The sequence below is a fragment of the Cibotium barometz genome, chromosome 52 (assembly GCF_041138505.1).
Source record: "Cibotium barometz isolate CiBa-2024 chromosome 52, ASM4113850v1, whole genome shotgun sequence".
NCBI classification, from domain to species: domain Eukaryota; kingdom Viridiplantae; phylum Streptophyta; class Polypodiopsida; order Cyatheales; family Cibotiaceae; genus Cibotium; species Cibotium barometz.
This window is the reverse complement of record NC_141097.1, coordinates 8,713,613-8,735,033: the sequence shown is the minus strand read 5'-3', so window position 1 is coordinate 8,735,033 and position 21,421 is coordinate 8,713,613. Positions and strand designations below refer to the sequence as shown.

At 40.3% G+C, this 21,421-nt stretch overlaps 1 protein-coding gene across 1 annotated transcript; it reads right to left on the bottom strand.

Annotated features, from left to right (window-relative positions):
* Positions 1-12,807: 12,807 nt before the first annotated feature.
* Positions 12,808-14,886, bottom strand: LOC147608759 (protein SHORT-ROOT-like). The gene has a single exon (XM_086788305.1). The coding sequence runs from the start codon at positions 14,884-14,886 to the stop codon at positions 12,856-12,858; it is 2,031 nt and encodes a 676-aa protein (XP_086644431.1). The 3' UTR covers positions 12,808-12,855.
* Between the last annotated feature and the right edge of the window lie 6,535 nt (positions 14,887-21,421).

Sequence of the window (21,421 nt, the reverse complement as noted above, 5' to 3'; positions counted from 1 at the left end):
TAAGCCTGGACATGTGCAGGCAGATTGTCATAAGAAGCAAGGTGACATGCAAAATGGGAAATTGCAGCAAAACAACTATGCATCCTCGAGCAAAAACACTGAGGATAATGAAAGCTTGTTTGTTATGCAGCATGTTGTTAATGCCATGTCTGAAAATGTTGAAGCAGCACATAAAAGATGATGTATGGTACGTTGATTCAGGTGCTTCGAACCACATGACAAGTCATGGGGAACGGTTCAAGGAGATGAAAAACCTTGAAAGACCAGGTTTTGTGGTGGAAACAGGGGATGACACTGCTCATCCAATTGCCCATGTTAGAGATGTGCCATTGTCTATGCAGGATGGCAAAGTGAAGTACCTTGCAAATGTACTTCATGTTCCGACTATAACAAAGAATCTGGTTTCAGTTGGCCAGATGATTGAGTAGGGTTTACAGGTTCGGTTTAACCCTGATGGTTGTTATGTTGAAGACTTTAAAGACAAGTGCAGGTTGGTTGCAAAAGGTAACAGAGTGGGCAGAATGTTTACATTGAATGTAAACATGCCTAAAGTGAGTGCTGCTATGTTTGCAAATGGTTCAGGAATTGTTGTAGACACAGACATTTGGCATAAAAGAATTGGACATGTGAATGTGCAGAGAATAAAGTCTATGTAGACTAAAGGAATTGTGACAGGGCTGCCAAAGTTTAAAGTTGAAGGTATGTAGAAAATATGTGAAGCATGCCAATTTGGAAAGCAAACAAAGCATGTATGTCCACGTGACAGAAATGTGAGCAGAAATGCACCAGATGTTGTGCATTCAGATGTATGGGATCCTACGAAGACCATGTCTATGGGATCCTACGAAGACCATGTCTATGGGAGGCTACAGGTATTATGTGACATTTATTGATGTGACCACACAAGGAAAGTGTGGGTATACATCATGAAGGAGAAGAGTGAGGTGTTCACTCATTTTCAGAATTTCAGAGTTATGGTTGAAAAGCAAACAGGGAAACATGTAAAGTGCCTAAGGTCAGATGGAGGGGGAGAGTACTTCTCCAATGAGTTCTCTAAATTTTTGCAGAAGAATGGTATTCAGAGACAGTTTACATGCATATACACTCCGCAGCAAAATGGAGTTGCTGAGCGAAAAAACAGGCACATTGCTGAGATTACGCGAGCATTGATGGGAGAGAAGAATATGTCGCATAGCTATTGGGCTGAGGCTGTTTCTACAACAGTTTACATCATGAACAGGACTCCAACTGTAGCCATACATGATGTAACTTCAGAGGAGAGGTTTACTGGCAAAAAACCTGATTTGTCTCATTTGGATGCATTGCATATGTGCATGTGCCAGATGAGCTGAGAACTAAGTTGGATCTAAAAGCTGAAAAATGTGTGTTTATTGGGTATTCCCTTGAGCAAAAGGGATACAGGTGTTATAACCTTGCTATACGTGAGTTGAGGGTAAGCAGGGATGTTGTTTTTGATGAGATGAGCAGCTGGTATGCTGCTGGAAATGTGGTTGCACAGAATGCAAGTAAGCAACAATCACAGTCTTTGAGTGGACCAGGAGAATCCTCATCTAGTGGTTCAGTTGATAGACCATGGAGTGGTAGGCTGCGTCATAATACTAGTCCTACAAATGTGATTAGTACATCACATAAAGGAAAAGAGAAAGTGATTGAGTCCCTTAGTATGCTTGACATTTCTGTAGGGCATTCTCATGTTGATGGAGAGTCTAGTGGCTCAGAGATGAGCCTTGATGAGGATCTTGGGATACCAGCTATGAGAACACCTGGTGTAAAGAAGGCTATGGAAGCCATGAATGCAAAGCTGCGAAGATATGGGAGAGTGAAGAATCTTGTGGAGAGGTTTACCTATGATGGTTATGTGGCACATCACTATGCATACATGGCAAAAGTTGTGCAGGTTGTAGAGCCCACATGCATTGATGAGGCTGTTGGAAATGTGTGTTGGGAGAAAGCTATGGATGAGGAGATGGATGCACTATATGGAAATGAGACTTGGGATTTAGTGCAATTGCCTGAAGGCAAGAAAGCCATTGTGTACAAAGTAAAACATAACAGTGATGGAAGCATAAGCAGGTACAAGGCTAGATTGGTAGCCAAAGGATATGCGCAGACATATGGCATTGATGATTATGAGGAAACTTTAAGCCCAGTTGCCAAGATGGCAAAAGTGAGAGTTGTGATAGTAGTGGCTGCATCAAAGCAATGGTATTTACATCAGATGGATGTAAAGAATGCATTCTTGCATGGGGATTTGCAGGAAGAGGTGTATATGTTGCAGCCACCTAGTTATGAGGATGTGAGTCACCTCGAGCATGTTCACAGGTTGAAGAAAGCCTTGTATGGTGTAAAACAAGCACCAAGAGCATGGTCTGATAAGATTTTTTGAATATCTTGTCACTATTGGCTTTCATATAGCCAATGCAAATTTCTTGCTGTATGTGAGACATAGTGATAGAGGGGTTATGCTTGTTGTTATCTATGTAGATGACCTGATCATTATTACGGGGGACCATGATGTAGAGATCTTTGATGTAAAGATCTTGCTTAGACAGAAGTTTGAGATGAAGGATCTGGGGGAGCTCAGATATTTCTTGGGCATTGAGGTGATTAGGTCACGACATGGTATTGGATTACTGCAGAGACAGTATGGCTTGGACATGTTGTCCAAGTATGGTATGACAGGCTGTAAGCCTATCTCAGTGCCATTGGATCAGAATGGCAAGTTGAGTGTAGATTCAGGAGAGATTTTGGAGGATTTTGGAGGATCCTACTATGTATAGGATAATAGTAGGAAGCTTGATCTACATACGATCACCAGGCCAAATTTGAGGTAAGCTGTTGGGTTGGTGAGTCAGTTTATGTAGGTTCCTCAGAAGCTGCATTTGGATGCATTGAGACGCATACTGAGGTATGTGAGGTCTACTTTGCATTGTGGACTATTTTATGAAACTAGGACAGAGATATGTGTACATGGGTACATCGATGCTGATTGGGCTGGTAGTATCTCAGATAGAAGATCTACTAGTGGCTTCATGTTTTCTTTGGGGAGTGCTGTTGTGACTTGGAGCAAGAAGCAGCCTACGGTTGCTCTATCCAGTATAGAGGCCGAGTACAGAGGTGCTGCTATGGCAGCATGTGAGGTAGCTTGGTTGAGAAAGCCACTTGCAGATTTGGGTCTAACAGTGGTGGATAGACAAGTTGTCATTTTCTGTGACAACATTAGCAGTATATACAGTTGGCCAAGAACCCAGTTGGTATACTAAAAAACTCGCAAAATCCACATCATTGCCAATCATGGAAGCCATGCTAGCAAGGATTACATGTGCCTCGTTAGCACATTCACATGAGCATTAATCACGGCTGCATCTGGCGAGGATCATGGCTAGGATCACGGCTTTGGTGCCATGTAGGATATCACGGTTGGTGGGTCACTGATGTGACTCGACAACAACAGGAAGCTCGCACCATAGAGAGAGAAGAAAACTTAAATTTAGAGAGAGAAGGAGGTGAAGATAGAGGAGAGAGAAATTATAAGATAAAGATTTTCTTACTTCCTACTTATGATCTTATCCCAAAGCTAATCAACATAACCATTGTAGTGAATGAAATGAGCCTAAAGATAGATTTTTGACACTTTTTGATAATGTTCTTTGATGATTTTGGCACTTTTTGATAATGTTCTTTGATGATTTTGGCACTTTTTAATGATGTTCTTTAACAAATTAAATGCTCCAACCTAATACTAACCCCTATTGCATCCAATTGCAAAATCAAAATGCTAATCCAAAGCAAAATATGAAACTAATTATTCGAGCATTCAACTCTTGATAAAGAATGCCTCCTATAAGCATTGGGATGTTAGATTGGTGCAAGAATATATCAATTCTTGAGTTATAATTACTGCACCCCAACCAATCTTAGTTCTCATTAGATCCTTTATTTTTTGATTTTCTTATCTCTTGAAACACGCTTATCACCCTCCTTAATAAAAAAACAATCCGATTAGTAAAATTAGTGAAAATCAAGTTGGTTCTGTTTTTTCATGATTTTTTAATGCTATTCCCTATAATGCACAAACATACAACAAAAAACACCTAATAGATGAAAAATTATAATTTTGTGCTTTATGTTAAAACATGGAAGAGTGCTAAGATTCAATGCTAATCCCTTATTTGATTCAATTAGTACAATCTAAACATAACTAGGCAAAAACACATTCTTTGAAATATGAGAAGAAAAAGAGTTAAAAGACAACAAGAATCACATAAAACTCACACCAATCAACTCACGATCAAATCCACCTCTTTTTCATGAAAAATCACTAACCAAGAGCACTGGCAATGTATGCTATGGCAACTTGCAAGGCAGCTTGGTTTCAGAAGCTACTTGGTAATATGGGTGAGCCCGTGGTAGAGCCCTTGTCATTTATTATGACAACATGAGTAACATTATAGCTAGCCAATAACCTAGTCTATCATGTTAGGACAAAAAACATATAAAAAAAGGTAGAGATATTGAAGGATCATCCCCAACTTAATAGATGAGGACATCTTGATTCTCGAAGAGGAGGTGCATTATCATTGTATGAGGTAGAAGGTTCTAGCAGGCGATGTGGATTTGGTATATGTCAGCACAGAGGATCAGGTTGGTTGACATCTTTATGAAGGCATTGGATACATAGAAGCTTCACAAGGAGCTTACTTGGAATGCAGTGTGTGGAGTTGAACTTGAGAGGGACTGCTGAGATATCGAGCTCAACTAGTGAGTGATGATCTACCTGGATAACTTCCAGACTTATGCCACTAGTTGGGTTAGTGATATTATGGGTGACATGCCACACTAGTGGTTTAGAAGTAGATATTGAGCTCAACTAGTGATGACCTGCATGGATAGCTTCCCCACTTCCGTCTCACTAGATGGGTTGGTGAGATTATGGGTGACATGCCACTAGTGGTTTAGAAGTTGTATGATAGCCACTTTGGTGTATTAGAGTTATGGCATAGTTATAGCGTCAGCTCATGTAATCGCGTTCACATTATGGACTCATCTTTAAATGTTGTAGAAGGAGAGGACTTTCCCTTATAGTATGTACTCTTATCTCTTTATATTATGGCTGTAGAGAAAAGAGAATAAAAAAACATTCAGCCATCCATCTCTCTTGGGTGCTTGTCTAGTCTTATGTATAGAGAATAGTATGTACTCTTATATCTTTACATTATGGTAATAGAGAAGAGAAGAGAATAACATTCAACCATCTATCTCTCTTGTGTGTAATAGAGAAGAGAAGAGAAGAGAATAGAATAACATTCAACCATCTATCTCTCTTGTGTGTATTTGCTTGTAAGAATCTCAAGCTCATTCTCTCCCCTACATTCTTCTTATCTAAATCTAGCACTGTTTTTTTTTAATACTACCCACCATTGGGTTCTACTATGGGAGTACTTTTTTTTCACATGTATGATGTTGAGATATCGAGCTCATCTAATGAGGCGTTGGACACACACTGATGACCCGCCTGGGGGATAGGCCCCACACTTACACTAGTGGCATGGTTGGTGAGATCATGGGTGATATGCGATCATGGTTGGTGAGATCATGGGTGATATGCGACCAGTGGGATGACAGGCTGTGTGACAGTCATTCTAGAGACTGGCATAGTTATAGCGCCAGCTCATTTAGTTGGGTTCACACTATAGAGAACCCTAGTATGTATTTGGTTGAGTACCTTTTCATATTGTGTGTTCTCTTATCTTTGTATATGGTGTGTTGAGTGTTGTGTGAAGAAGGAGAAGATTTTCAGCCTCTCACCTTGTGTGTTCTCTTTTAGGGTTTTGTGAGTGTGTGTGCTTGCAAGAGCTCAAGCTCTCTTCTCCCTTGCATCTTTTCATGGTATCAGAGCTTGGTTCATGCTAAGGGCTGAGCTGCAAGCAAGAGAAGCACAGGACGTGGTACGAGGGTACACCCTTGTACACTTGTGTCGGGAGCTCTACGGGAGGCACCAGCAAACGATCTCTGATTGAGGAGCTTTCTTTGCGGGAGTAAAGCTATAGGGCAACTAATATTTTCAGGCTGAAAACGCGTTTTGGGTGCGTTACAACCTCTGTTTTCGGAAAGCAGGCGATTTCGAGCACTGCGGGTAAGTCATCGATTCTATGCAGAACTCTGTTTTAAGAACTGCAGGAAGACAGATTGGTTGTGCAAACATTGTGTGTGCTGCAAAAGGAGATCAAACAGTTGCCATTGGGTGTATGTATGCACATTGAGGTCACTGGTTATGACATTTGAGTGTAGTACAGTACCGCTGCAGAAAATACAGCAGTTTGTGCAGGACAAACCAGAGTGCTGTTTTTGGTAAATTTGTGTGTCTGGCAAGATGTCAAATGATGGCATAAACCAGATTGTTGCTGAGAAGCTTGATAAGAACAAATTCCATGCCTGGAGGTTCAGGTTGACAAATTTCCTGATGGGAAAGGGTTATTGGGACTACATAGAAGGTGAGCATGAAGAGGCACCGGAGATACCGGAGATCAATCCGACTACTGCAGATGTGAAAGAGTTCAAGGATTGGAACCAAGGAGCTAGAAAAGTTATGTATACAGGACACCATGATTTGGCACATACAGGATGCCAAGTCCCCCAAGGAGGCGTGGGACACCTTGGTAAAACTCTATGAAACGAATACCAAGGCATGAAAGATACAGTTGAAGAATGAACTTCATACTGTGGAGAAAAAGAGTATGTCTGTGAATGACTATGCATTGAAGATCAAGGGTATTGTGGAATCCCTTGCATCTATTGGCGTTTCAGTAGATGATGATGATAAGGTGGAAGTCTATCTACGTGGTCTCGGGCCACAAGACAAGGCGTTCAAGACGTCTATTCAGACTCGGGAAAACATTCCCAATTTCACAGATTTGGTGTCTATGTTGATTATAGAAGAGAAGAGCTTGGGTGAAGACCAACAATCTTCACAAAACAAAAACAGTTTAGAGCAACAGGCCTTCTACACAAGTTCAGGAAGAGGACAAGGTAGAGGAGGCCGTGGATGCGGCCAAGGAGGTGGCCGAACAGGTAATCAGAATTATGGCCAGCAACAATAGTCCCAGAATTCACAACAACAACACACAGGTGTGGAAGAGGCCAATTTAGAGGTGAGGGGAGTCAAAGAGGTCGTGGAAATTGGCAAAGGCAGTATAATGATACACGTGGATGCTTTTATTGTTGGTAAACCTGGACATGTGCAGGCAGATTGTTATAAGAAGCAGGCTGACATGCAAAATGGGAAATTGTAGCAAAACAACTATGCATCCTCGAGCAGAAACAATGAGGATAATGAAAGGTTATTTGTTATGCAGCATGTCGTTAATGCCATGTCTGAAAATGTTAAAGCAGCACATAAAGATGATGTATGGTACGTTGATTCAGGTGCTTCGAACCACATGACAAGTCATGGGGGGAGTGGTTCAAGGAAATGAAAAACCTTGAAAGACCACGTTTTGGGGAAATAGGGGATGACACTGCTCATCCAATTGCCCATGTTGGAGATGTGCCATTGTCTATGCAGGATGGCAAAGTGAAGTACCTTGCAGATGTACTTCATGTTCCGAATATAATAAAGAATCTGGTTTGAGTTGGCCAGAGAGAAGGGTTTGCAGGTTCGGTTTAACCTTGATGGTTGTTATGTTGAAGACTTTAAAGACAAGTGTAGGTTGGTTGCAAAAGACAACAGAGTGGGCAGAATGTTTACATTGAATGTAAACATGCATGAAGTGAGTGCTGCAATGTTTGCAAATGGTTTAGGAATTGTTGCACACAGACATTTGTCATAAAAGTATTGGACATGTGGATGTGCAAAGAATGAAGTCTATGCAGACTAAAATGCCAATTTGGAAAGCAAACAAAGCATGTATTTCCACGAAATGTGAGCAGAAATGTCCTAGATGTTGTGCATTCAGATGTATGGGGTCCTACGAAGACCATGTCTATGATGGGAGGTTGCAGGTATTATGTGCCATTTATTGATGACCACACAAGGAAAGTGTGGGTATACTTCATGAAGGAGAAGAGTGAGGTGTTCACTCATTTTTCAGAATTTCAGAGTTATGGTTGAAAAGCAAATAGGGAAACATGTAAAGTGCCTAAGGTCAGATGGAGGGGAGAGTACTACTCCAATGAGTTCTCTGAATTTTTGTAGAAGAATGGTATTCAGAGACAGTTTACATGTAGATACACTCCGCACAGCAAAATGGAGTTGCTGAGCGGAAAAACAGGCACATTGCTGAGATTGCACGAGCATTGATGGGAGAGAAGAATATGCCGCATAGCTATTGGGCTGAGGCTGTTTCTACAGCAGTTTACATCATGAACATGACTCCAACTGCAACTATACATGATGTAACTCCAGAGGAGAGGTTTACTGGTAGAAAACCTGATTTGTCTCATCTGAAAGTTTTTGGATGCATTGCATGTGTGCATGTGCAAGATGAGCCGAGAACTAAGCTCAATCCAAAAGCTGAAAAATGTGTGTTTATTGGGTATTTCCTTGAGCAAAAGGGATACAGGTGTTATAACCCTACTACACGTGAGTTGAGGGTAAGCAGGGATGTTGTTTTTGATGAGATGAGCAGCTGGAATGCTGCTGAAAAAGAAGTTGTTGGGGCTGATGTGAGTGGAAATGTGGTTGCACAGAATACAAGTCAGCAATCACAGTCTTTGAGTGGACCAGGAGAGTCCTCATCTAGTGGTTCAGTTGATAGACCATGGAGTGGCAGACTGCGTCATAATACCAGTCCTCCAAATGTGATTAGTACATCCATAAAGGCAAAGAGAAAGTGGTTGAGTCCCTTAGTATGCCTGACATTTCTGCAGGGCATTCTCATGTTAATGAGAGTCTCGTGGCTCAGAGATGAGCCTTGATGAGGATCTTGGGATACCAGCTATGAGAACACCTGGTGTAAAGAAGGCTATGGAAGCCATGAATGCAAAGCTGCGAAGATCTGGGAGAGTGAAGAATCCTATGCAGAGGTTTACCTATGATGGTTATGTGGCACATCACTATGCATACATGGCAAAAGTTGTGCAGGTTGTAGAGTCCACATGCATTGATGAGGCTGTTGGAAATGTGTGTTGGGAGAAAGCTATGGATGAGGAGATGGATGCACTATATGGAAATGAGACTTAGGATTTAGTGCAATTGCTTGATGGCAAGAATGCCATTGGATGGAAGTGGGTGTACAAAGTAAAACATAACAGTGATGGAAGCATAAGCAGGTACAAGGCTAGATTGGTAGCCAAAGGATATGCGCAGACATATAGCATTGATTATGAGGAAACTTTCAGCCCAGTTGCCAAGATGGCAACAGTGAGAGTTGTGATAGCAGTGACTGCTTCAAAGCAATGGTCTTTACATCAAGATGGCAACAGTGAGAGTTGTGATAGCAGTGACTGCTTCAAAGCAATGGTCTTTACATCAGATGGATGTAAAGAATGCATTCTTGCATGGGGATTTGCAGGAAGAGGTGTATATGTTGCAGCCACCTAGTTATGAGGATGGAGTCACCCCGAGCATGTTTGCAGGTTGAAGAAAGCCTTGTATGGCTTAAAACAAGCACCAAGAGCATGGTCTGACAAGATTTTTGAATATCTTGTCACTATTGGCTTTCATGTAGCCAATGCAGATTTCTCGCTGTATGTGAGACCTTTATGCCATGTTTTGGTGTGGCCCACTAGTTCTTCTTAAAAAATCCACAGCTCATGAAGATCTAGACCTTTACGTAGTCTTTATCATGTGCATGAAGCATAAAACCAATGCTTCCAAAGGTATGGGGTGGAATTCATATCGCAGGAGGTTGGTTATAATCTAAACCCCCCATAAATGTCATCTCCTTCCAAAAACCTCCAGTTATCCCATTCATTCTATCCATCTACATTTCTATCTAGCGACGCCACCCCTTTTCCATCGACACCTCCATCCATACCCCCTTCCATGCCTCCACCATCCATGCTCGCTTAACCCTACTATCTCCCCAAAGTCATGTGGGGTTCAATGATACCTCATCATCCACTTACATCATTGCCACTCGAGAGGATCTAGGACAAGAACAAACGAGCTCTCAAAGTGGTTGTTCTTAAGGATGCTTTAGTGATATTAGTGTATGCCTTGGTGGAGACGCTAGCTTGCCATCCATGGAGGATGAGAGGGACGATTCACGCACAATGAAGAGTTTATATTACATGGTGGATGTTGATGGGAGTGTTCTCATGGATGCCCAAGGAAATTGTGCCTATAAACCTTGGTCAACCAAACTTTCAAGAACTCACTTATCAAGTGGACCACACAAAAGACTTGGAACAAGCTATACATAATAGATGTATTGAATACAACATTTCCAAATCCCAGTGCTTTGACCAAAGAGTAAACCATGGTGGCCCCTACCCTAACAAGGAGTGAAGAATTATAGAGAAGAAATAGTTTAGAGAGAACCCATAAGGCCATGCACAACAAAGGGTAGCAGTTCAACATAAATTGGTTATGATGGGGTTCTCACACTACGGTTTGGATGGTAAAGCCACCTTTCGCATAAAATTTGTAAGTATTATTACTTAAGAAAAACCTTTAGTATTATGCATAGACTTGCTTAAGTTGATTGATTTGTTTTTCTAGAAGAATATGGTTATCGTCAAAGACAGAATGAGAAAGAAACATGGTAATGGCTTCTTGAAAAGGGAGCAATAGTTAAAGCCCCTATTGACGTGAATTTAATAGTCTATCATATTCACTTTTATCTTTTCTAACAAAATTATAGTTCTCTATGTGTTTTTTTTCTATTTATATAGGATGATGATGATGAAGAGCTTGAGAGGAAATATGGCACTCTACGATAGTTTTGTTTTGTTTTGTTTAGAACACATGGTTGAGAATATGATTCCTCTTTTTGTATATATCATAAATATATTTTTGGAATTTGGATATTAAATGTAATGTCTTTCAATGCTCTTAATTGCTATTAGGTCTCCCCCATTTTGCTCTAATATTTTGTGATTTTTTTCAACACAACCAAGCTTCTCTCTCTCTCTCTCTCTCTCTCTCTAAATTACACTCTTCATTCCTTTGTTGGAAGGTGCAAGTACACTTGTGAAGCTGGAATGTTTCTAAGACTTATCCTGATAACTTCATTTCTATTAACTGAAGAGACTTGTCATGGTGTCAAAGTCTCCAAGTATTTGTGATACACACATGGATAAGGATATTGAACACTTCTATAGGGTGAGCATGAATTGTAACTAGCTTGTGACAGTTTGGAGCTAAGTCACTTGCTCTAAGTGTTAAAAGGAAGGTGTAGACAAGCGTACTATGGGATGCATGTGTTACTTGCTCTAAGTAATAAAAGGAAATGAGAGATTTAGAGGCCTAAAGAAAACCTTGGAGGCATGGAAGTGACGAATGCATTGAGTGGCTTTGTAGCAGATCAGGTTAATCAAGAATTATGTTTGATTTTGAAACAAAGAGGAGGACAATTGTGATACCGTACTCTTCGAGATTTCTGGTTGTTTGAGTGACATTGGTCCTCGAGGAACGATGATCCCTAAAAGGGGAAAAGAATGTAATTATCCTACATGTTGAAAATGTGTGGGGCTGCATTTAGATGCACATCACGGTTTCTGTGATTAAGTGTGAGTGGGTAATGTTTTATGCTGATTTGGGGCTGATTTGATGCGCTTATGGCTGTAGGGCTGCTGAAGATGCATGCGTTGGAGAACCAAGGTTGGTTGAAGCAAACTCAAGCACTCCAAGGGCTGGATGAGACTAGTCTAGTGCTGAAGGCAAGGGAACTCCTAGGGCTGAGGAGGAAAGCTTTTAGCACATTGAAGACTGAATGAGAAACTAAGCCCTATGCAAGCCTATTTATACTAACTAGAGGTTGGTCAAGTTGGCTGGTCATTTAATAAAGTTTATATTTATAAATGACAATAAATGTTAAATAAATACCAAAAATATGAAAAAAATACCAGATAAATCCTAGTAAATTCCCTAAGGCTTCTGGGATGTTCTAAATGATGCACAGGCATATGAATGCATATTATGTAGGATGCAGAGTGCTTTCTGATGCAAACCCTAATGCTTCTACTGACTCTACATGCATGAATGATTCTCTCCAAGTGGGTTAAGGGACTTGACTGACTGACTGACCCGCTAAGACTGAGGAATGACTTACGTAGCTTGTGCCTGACTTATCCTGGACTGAGGATGTTCAATGGGTTTACGACGTACGACAAATATCATCCTACTGGGTTCTAATACTGTACAACTGTTGCATTGCTGATGATGAGCCATCTTGTCACCATGAACTGAGTGCAGAGTGCATGTGACAGATAGTGGAGTATGAGTTGCCTTGTATGGACTTCCCAAATGACATGCTATCCACGTTTTCATGTAAAGAAATTAAGCTTCTAATCACAATCACCATACAGTGTATGCCATGATTCATGTTACATGACCCTATTTAGTCATTCAAATTTTCATGGTTTACATAAAATTTAATAACTATTTTTTGAAGTAACCCCTCGATGTTGTTCATTTGTTCTTTCTCTTGATGGATAATCTTGGCTTTGATGCCCTTTGAAACCTATTTAGAAGCATTGCATTGTAGTACAAAGCTTTTAGGGTCAGCAGGCCTAGGACGACGAGCTGGTGGAGACAAGCAATGGGTGCATGGTAGTAGCTCTGGGTCTGGTACTACATAAGTTAAGCTGTAGCTATTGAGATCCCATTGGGATGCATCTCAGACACCCTTTGTTCTTGTCGAGAGAGCATGTGCATGTATGATCTGAAACTTAATTGGTCGATCCGTGTGCGCACCATGCACTGAAAGTGTGAATGGGGTGGCCTCTCCATGTGAGGGTGAGGCTGCTAGGGGGGTGGGGTCCAGGGTCGGCTTCGCTTTCATGGCGGGAAGCTTGGAGGAGATCCCACTGAGGGGGGTACATTTTGAGGAATATCCGAACACTATGTAGCACGTCCTCTCCAAGAGAGAGAGCCTCAAATCCAGCACAAGTGAGCCGTTGGCTCCACCCGCTTGAATGCTCCCTCTTCTCATCGGCCTCCATTCTCTCCCAGACACGAGTATGACCATGATTGGTGGATCCTCTTTTTTGTTCTTCTTCATCATCATCTTCATCACATGCTATGCTGTTCATGACCATGAGCCTGGCCATCCTCTCCTGTACATCAAGCCTCCCCTGATTGTCCACCATGTCTGGCCTGTCCAAGGAGCCAAGAAACACTGAAATAAACCTAAACATCTCAGTGAACCGATCTGCAAAGCTGCCGGATACCTGATCTACCTCATCCTCGATCACGACCACAATCTTGGGGTTGTTGCTGCGCAGGGTCTGAAGAGCCAAGTCACGTGGGCTTTCGAGCTCATTTTTGCTTGCTTTGGTAGGCAAAGAATGCAAACTTTGGTTCATATTGACTGCAAGGGCCTCCCCAGGCCTCAAGCCCAGAACGTCTGCATTGAGCTTTTCCACTGCCAGCTCATGTACCACATTGAATTCAAAAGGCAACCCCATCAAGCGTGCAAACCTTGTGACTTTATTGCCAGCTTCTCTCATTGCCTTGTGTATCATGGGTTCACTTCTCGTCAGCACGACTGTTAGTCGGAAGTGGGGAGGCCCCTCTGACCTCATTGCAAGAGCCTCTAGCAGGGTGGGCCACTGCATGCATAGGTATGTCCAGTGGCTCACATCAACCACGTGGACATTCATCTCGCCCTCGAATGCCTCCAACAATGCTGCATTGGCTGCCATTTGGCCAAATGCCACCCACGGGCTGACCTCCCTCCACACCAGTATCTTCTTAATGGCACTATCTACGTCTAGCTTGATGTTTTGTAGGGCTCTGTTCAGTGCCTTTCTCACTGCGCGGCCGGTCCTGCCTACTTTGCACTGCAACCCATGAACAAAATAGGACGCCAGCCTACAGTCCAGCCCATCATCCTTAGGGGATGCCAAGCTGTTCAGCACCCACAAGAGATGTTTCATCCTCTCTATTTCTTTTAGTGCAACAGACTTGGCGCATTCCAAGAGCAGAGTTGGAGCCCAGTGTGTGCTGATCAACCAAGGAGCTGGATGTTGCAGAAAGGTCTGTTCTGCGAACTCTTGGCTTGTGTAACAGGTGAACACATTTTGTATCTCACTGCCAGATGTTCCTTCCCATGCCCGATATGATTTCTTGATAAATGCTCGGACCAAAGGTAGGCCATAGCGCTTGGAGTCTTGCAGAGCTACACCGCATTCTGATGTAACTGTGCCTTCATCATTTGGGCTGGAGTCCTGCTCATTGCAAGGTTCGGAAGCTTCAATCTGGCTGAAATTCTCTGACTGAATTTGCAGGGCTTCATCGTCATGATGCCCAGAGGACTCTGAACTGGACTGCCCTTTATCACTTGAGGTCGTTAAGAGACCTTGCTTCAGAGCTTCACTGGATTCGAAATCTACATGAAGCAATTCAGTGTAATTCAAATGATTTGCAATCATATGCAGATCTAGCCATGCATTGGATGTTTCTGAGCCATTCAGCCAGTAAGAGGGTTTGCCATCTGCTCCACAGGTAGGGATGGCTTCATTAACAGAATAAATGTCATCTTTTGGAGAAGCATTGTGATGACTTGTATCATCATCATCATCCACCAGCACTACTGCATGCCCCTGTATTGCAGCATTTTCTGGTCCACTGCCATCTCGGTGAATTGTTGTTCTTTTAGGGGGGGGGTATGATTCAGGCAAGTCGAATGGCACACCGGTGTGATAAGGGGAGTCTATCTCGAGAAAACGCTTCAATGTGGTATGTATGTGAGGATCCATGAGGTGTAGGAGCAGGGTGGTTACCTTCTTGGCAAAAAGAATGTGATGGATAGGGTGTAGGGCAATGAATGATGAATGGGATGTCTGTGGCAATTGATGTTGTGTTGATGTACATATGATGGTGAGCATAGGCTAGGCTGATGGCTATGCCTCACATGGATGCAATCCAAATTACCACTTAATCTTGGACATGGAATACTTAGTGCAAAGATTATGGTTATTTAAAACCTTTAATAGATTGAGCTATGAACCTCTCCAGATGAGAGATTAATTACCTCCTTTATAGGCTTTAGCTATGGTCCGCTGTTACGACCATTGCAAGGGGATTTTTTTTCTTCCAAATAAACAAATTGACATTCAAGGGATCTTGGGGTTATCGCCATCCGAATGTCGATTACCGGGGTTTCTAGGTTCTAACGCCCCTCCTTTTCTCTCTCTCTCTCTCTCTCTGCATTTCGCTTGGAATCTTACACCCTTTGGACTTATCACCAAATTCTATATTCTTCACGGCATAAATAAATAAACATGAATCCATGCTAGCGCGCTCTCTCTCTCTCTCTCTCTGTGCATTTCGCTTGGAATCTTACACCCTTTGGACTTATCACCAAATTCTATATTCTTCACGGCATAAATAAATAAATATAAATAGGAATCCATGCTAGCTTCGTTTTTTTCTTTGGTGGGTGTGTTTAAGGTTTTGTGATTGTATTCTCTTTAGCTAAAAATGTGGTCGAATCTACCATAAAACACATGGTCATTTGTGATTGTATTCTCTTTAGCAAAAAATGTGGTCGAATCTACCTTAAAACACATGGTCATTTGCACCCATGTCACTTCGGGTGTTTCCACACTTGGGTGGAAGCCCACGAAAAAGTTTTGTCCGACCCACAATCACCCGCCCGTCCGACATTTCTTTACAGACTGTGACCACGCCCACGCACCCTCAACGTTGCTGTGTTTGCTGATTGGAGCCCAACCACCACCGTTCCAGTTCTAGGCGGAATAGCTTGCACACAGCTCTCAGTTGTCGGACGCCTTTTCCGTGGGCATGCTCGTGGTCTGTAAAGGGTATTGTCGCCCAGCAATTGTTTATCAAAAAGATGCCTGCCCACAGCTCTCAACCTTTTTCGTGTGCAGGCCCGTAGTTTGTAAACACCCTCAAGCCCTTGCATATCCCAAATCATGCAGAGTGTAGTGCTCTCTCTCTCACTCACTTGTGTACAAGAGCCTCATCCATTGATGCCATCTGACAAGGGTCTTTAAGACCCCGTGGGAGATAGTGCTGAGGGGAGGCTAGGGCTGCATCATGGAAGGGAACATGTGCTTGGAGAACTGGGTGTATAAACGACTTGTGTGAATATAATTTATTTACCCAAAAATATTTTTGTACATTTGATTAAATAAAAACAGCCCATAACTATGCTTCAAAGCCTTCGGTTCAAATAGGGCAACAAATTGTTTTTTTTTTTTGCATTTCCATTAAATACATTATGTGAGTTTTTTAGGAATAAGAGTGTTTTTCTAAGGTTTCATTTTAGTATGTAACTAGTACTCAACCCGCGCGTTGCTCCGATATGTAAATAAAAGACATTAAGAAGCCAAACACAAGAATGGAAGCCAAAATACAAAGGGTCAATTGAAGGGTTTTTTTCCTCTTGTTTTTTAGAAATCCAGGAGTTCTTTTCTCTCTCTCTCTCTCTCTCTCTCTCTCTCTCTCTCTCTCTCTCTCCTCTCCTTGTGTGCCTTGGTTGTCCATGGGTTAATATTAGTATGTAATAATCAAATCTTGAAAAAGTCAATGCAATCATGATGCTCCTTGCCCTTTCTATTTGCATGCAATTCACCCATATCCTTTCTATTTAAGGTCTCACAATTTATTTAGTATGTAATGATTAATTCTTGAAAAAGTCAATGAAATGATGACCCTCCTTGCTCTTTCTATGTGCATGCATTCACCCATATCCTTTCTATCTAAGGTCTCACAATTCTCTGTAAAAAGCCTCAAAGGGCTGATTCTACGAGTAGGAGGAGAGGGAGGGGGTGGAGGCTAACTTCTAAGGTTGTATTAATTAAATGCCAAGTTGTGTGAATATTTAGTAATTCAAAATTAGTTCATGAATTTTTGGGAAAAGATAAGTTAGTAGCCATGCCTTTCTAATTTAACCGTGGGGGAAATTTTCTCTAAGAAAGGAGAGCCTTGATTCTCAGGCTACGCTCAGCAGTCTCTCGGTCATGCTCGTTGGACTGCATGGTGCTCTCTCCCTCAGGCTGCACCCGTCTCTAGTCGTTTTGTGACTAGAGAAGCATCCTACCTGCCCCATAAAACTCCTTCAACCCCACAACCCCCCCCCCCCCCTCTCAAACCCTATGAAACTCTTTTCTTGATGTTTTGCATATTTGAGGTATAAGTTAGGTTTTTTGCTAAGAAAACCTTTGTTTCATGCTGACGGGCGAGATCTTCAGCCTTGAAATACGATGAACCTTGGAAAATCTTTGTTTCATGTTGTCGCGGGCAAGATCTTGGGCCTTGGAAATACTTTTATGTATCATGTAAATATGTTTTCTTTTGGTTTGATGAAGTTTCTGAAATTTCGAGTTTGCTGTCATGCTCTTCGAAAATTTGAATTTGTTGTAAAATTTATAATTTTCTGTTGCTGTGATTATACAAATTTAGGTTTGCTATCGATTTTCTCTTGTGTTGGGTTTGGTGTAAATTTTACAATTTTGAGCTTGCTATAATATTTTTTATTTTTTTGTTTTGTGTATTTTTTGGATTCAAGTTTGTAATATATATTTTGAGTTCTCAGTATGCTCAAAAAAAAATTAAACATAGTTTCTTATATATTTATTTTCGTTTGTCTTGATGTTGGTTTTTTCGAGCTAGAAGGATTAAAATTCGAAGCAAATTCGAGCTAGAAGGATTAAAATTCGAAGCAAATTTAAGAGTAGAAAAAAATGAATTCGATTAAAAATATTAAACAGACTTTACACCTTAGTGTTATTAGAAAAATTAATTGATACACTAAGGTTACTTAAAGGTTGCAAACCTTCAAAAACCTAAGGTCTATAAAAATTTAATTAAAACACACCCGAAAAAAATAATTAATATGTGAATAAGACACCCAAAAAATTAATTAATTATGCGAATAGGGCCTGAAAAATGAGTAGAAAAGAAAGTTAGATTAATTAATTCTATTTTTAGTGTATTGTTGGCTAGCATTTAACCTTTGATTATAAATTTTTGAAAAACCTTAATTTGGGATATGTTTATTTTTGAAGCTTTCATCTTGAACAACCATATCTTTGAAGATATTCAATCAATCTGAGAATTGCGATTAGTTACAACTACAATTGGGAACTTAACTAATTTTAGTTGTAGTGTGTTGTTGGCTAAAGTTTGATTAGTGCAAGGATTAAGCCTGTGGACTTATGCATCGCCACTGGTATTATTATAATTGTGTACATGCTATTTATTCCATTGCGCAGAATTAGAGTCAATTTCTCCTACTAACCCTTACATCTCATGGAGTCAAAAGCATGCATGCAGGGTTGGTAAACGCCACGCTATATTTGGCAATTGTAAAACTACATGGATTTCAGAGTTAATCATGCATTAATTAAGTAGGAGTTTGGGAAAATCCCCATACTTTGGGAATTCCAAATGGTAGCACTTTTGATTCTACTAATTAGAGCATCTTGAACACACCAACTCCAAATTTGTTGGAGATTGTTTATCTAGAGCCTCAACATCAAGAGCTTTCTAGCGATATGTCACATAAGGGGGTTTTGACAAAAGATTGATAGGGTTCACCGTGCTCCTCATTTATTAATATTTGCAAAGTGGGAATTGGGAATTTTTCAAACTCCCTAATATTGAATGTATAGTGGACCAGTTTTAAGTTTTTCTTGAGAATTATAACTCCCTAATGTCCTGTAATCTGGCTGCAAAGCAAAGCATCCATGGTTACTCCAAGCAAGCGAGTGTCCCTCTTCGCTTACCTTGTGTGATGTGTTGTGTTGGATTCTCCCTCCATACCTTGCATATTGTCTTGCTCCTATGTGCATGGCCTACTTTTCCCATTTGATTGCCTCTAGTGCCTAGGTGTTAGGGTTTTACCTTAATGAAGATCTCTTGTATCTTTGTGTTTAAGCCTATTAGAGATCAAATCTAGCAATGATTAAGCCTATTAGAGATCAAATCTAGTAATGATTAAGCCAAATTGCATATCGATTCACAACGAAGAATTGTTGGATCTTTGCAAGAGAAGATTTATGTCACACATTTGAAGTAGGGCGAAGAGAGAGAGAGAGAGAGAGAGAGAGAGAGAGAGAGAGAGAGAGAGAGAGAGAGAGAGAGAGAGAGAACTAATTTCTAAGTTGAGATAGTTTTAATGAAATTTGGCAAACTTAGTCTTATGTTGATTTTTGTGTTTAGGAAACTTGATCTATGCTTGAGACATACATGTTGTGTGAGATGTTATTGCCTTGGCATGCTGATATTAATGCAACACATTAGCCTAGTGATTTTTGGATCCAGCAAGTTAGAGCTTATTTATATGGGAAAAAGGAGACTATGACTTGACCATGATATGTACTAATTTTTTTCTCATGTCATTTTCAAGAAAGGTAACAAATGATACAATTTTGATCTCAAAGAACTCATTGGGGTGGGTACATGTTTGATTCTAGTGTGTCAAGACATGCATCCAACTTTAGATGGAGTGAACTAGTTTGAAACACTATGCTCTAGCTTGTCACTTTTTACAAGCTTGAACTCTCCAATCTCCTCCTATAGATTAAATTTCACGTTAATTGAACTCCTTGTAAGGTTCTTCAAATTGAGGAATCATTAAGAGATAGTTTGAAACACTATGCTCCAGCTTGTCATGTTCAAAGGCCTGAATTCTCAAATCTCTTTCTTAAAAAAACTTGACCCACTCTCAAAATTATGCCAAAAACATGATTTTTTTCCAAAATTCTGAAATTGGTCTTAAAGGGAAAAGTGCCAAAATTGTGAAATTTTCCCAAAATTCCTAAATTGGTGTTGTAGTTTCTTATTCAGTTTTATGTGTATCTACATAGGCTCTATGGAGAAATTGAGAAAATCATCTTCCTTGGCACCATCTATAATAACAAAGCCTTCTTCAAGGTGAAAAGGCCATGAATTGATAAACTTTGAGGATTTGCCTAGTGAGTACATTTCTTTATTCTTCACAATCTCTTTCTTCTCTCACACAAGCCAAGAATTTTATCCTTACTTAAGAATTATTGTTGTTGATTTCTTGAAATATCCTGTCTTTGTATGAGTAAATTCATATACAAGTATCATCAAGTTTCAATGCTAGGGGTATTCTTACTCTTTTTCTTTTTGCCTCTTATTTGTGTTCCACTTATGAACATTCCTAAGCTGTATTTTCCCTGAAAGACATTTTTGTGATTTGTTTTATACCAATCAATAGTGATAGATAATATTGTGTCTCCATTTTTGTGATTTGTTTTATACTGATTAACAATGATATATAATATTGTGTCCTATGACTTTACTAATCCAAAATGGACCAAGATCATCATCATTTAGCAACTTAATGTCTTGGTGATCTCCACTCAAAATCTCTCTCAAAGTTATTATGTTCTTACTTTTAGATCTTACTAACTCTAGGTACATCTCCCTTGTGTTGGCATGAAGGAGTGTGTAAAGGATTAAATAGATCCCAATCATCTATATAAATATTCGCAAGAATTTTCTCTTGATCATTAAGTAACTCCTCCCACCGTTTCAAACCTTGTTTTCATACATATTGGTTGGATATATTGTAAACAATATCTTTGCCTCTCTTTCTTGCAATCCTTACCTCTAGGAGTCATCTTGTCATCTTGTGGTTCTTAGTGTGCTCTCTTGCAATCCTTACCTCTAGGAGTTCTTTGACACTTCTAATGATCAAAACTCCAAATGTGTGTCATCACTTCTTTATATACCTTGATAGGGGGAAAAATTTCTAAGATCATAAAGGTGCTAATTTTAGGATTTTTTTAACTATCCTTAATTAGGTTATTATTTTATCACAAGTATATCTACAAATAGTGGTTCATAGCTCATTATCCTTTCATTTAAGGAGAGAGGTTCCCTTAGTGATAACCCTTTCATTTATAGAACTTCCATAAGGAGAGAGGTTCCCTTAGTGATAGCCCTATGAGCCTAACAACTTTACCGTCACCGATGCTATCAAAAGGCCTCTCCATTTTGTCTTGCAATTCTCTAACCTCAAAAGGTGTTGATAATGAGAGAATTTTATTTACATCTTCATGTGACAAGAAAGGCTACCATCAAGTGGGTCTATTCTTCCTCAAATTTGTATTAAAAGTAGTTATGGAAAAGATGAAGCCAATTAAATGCTTGAAAGAGGCCCCAATGAGGAAAGAAGTTTAAAATTTAAAGCTTCTTAAGACTTTTTTTAATGTTTAACATTGAGTTTAAAGGTATTATTGGATCATTAGCAAGAAAGAAAAAAGTATAAGTATTATTTAACATTGGATC

What these genes read in the sequence shown, in the direction of transcription:
- LOC147608759 (XM_086788305.1), bottom strand. Translation starts at nt 14,886, where the DNA reads ATGGATCCTCACATACATACCACATTGAAGCGTTTTCTCGAGATAGAC.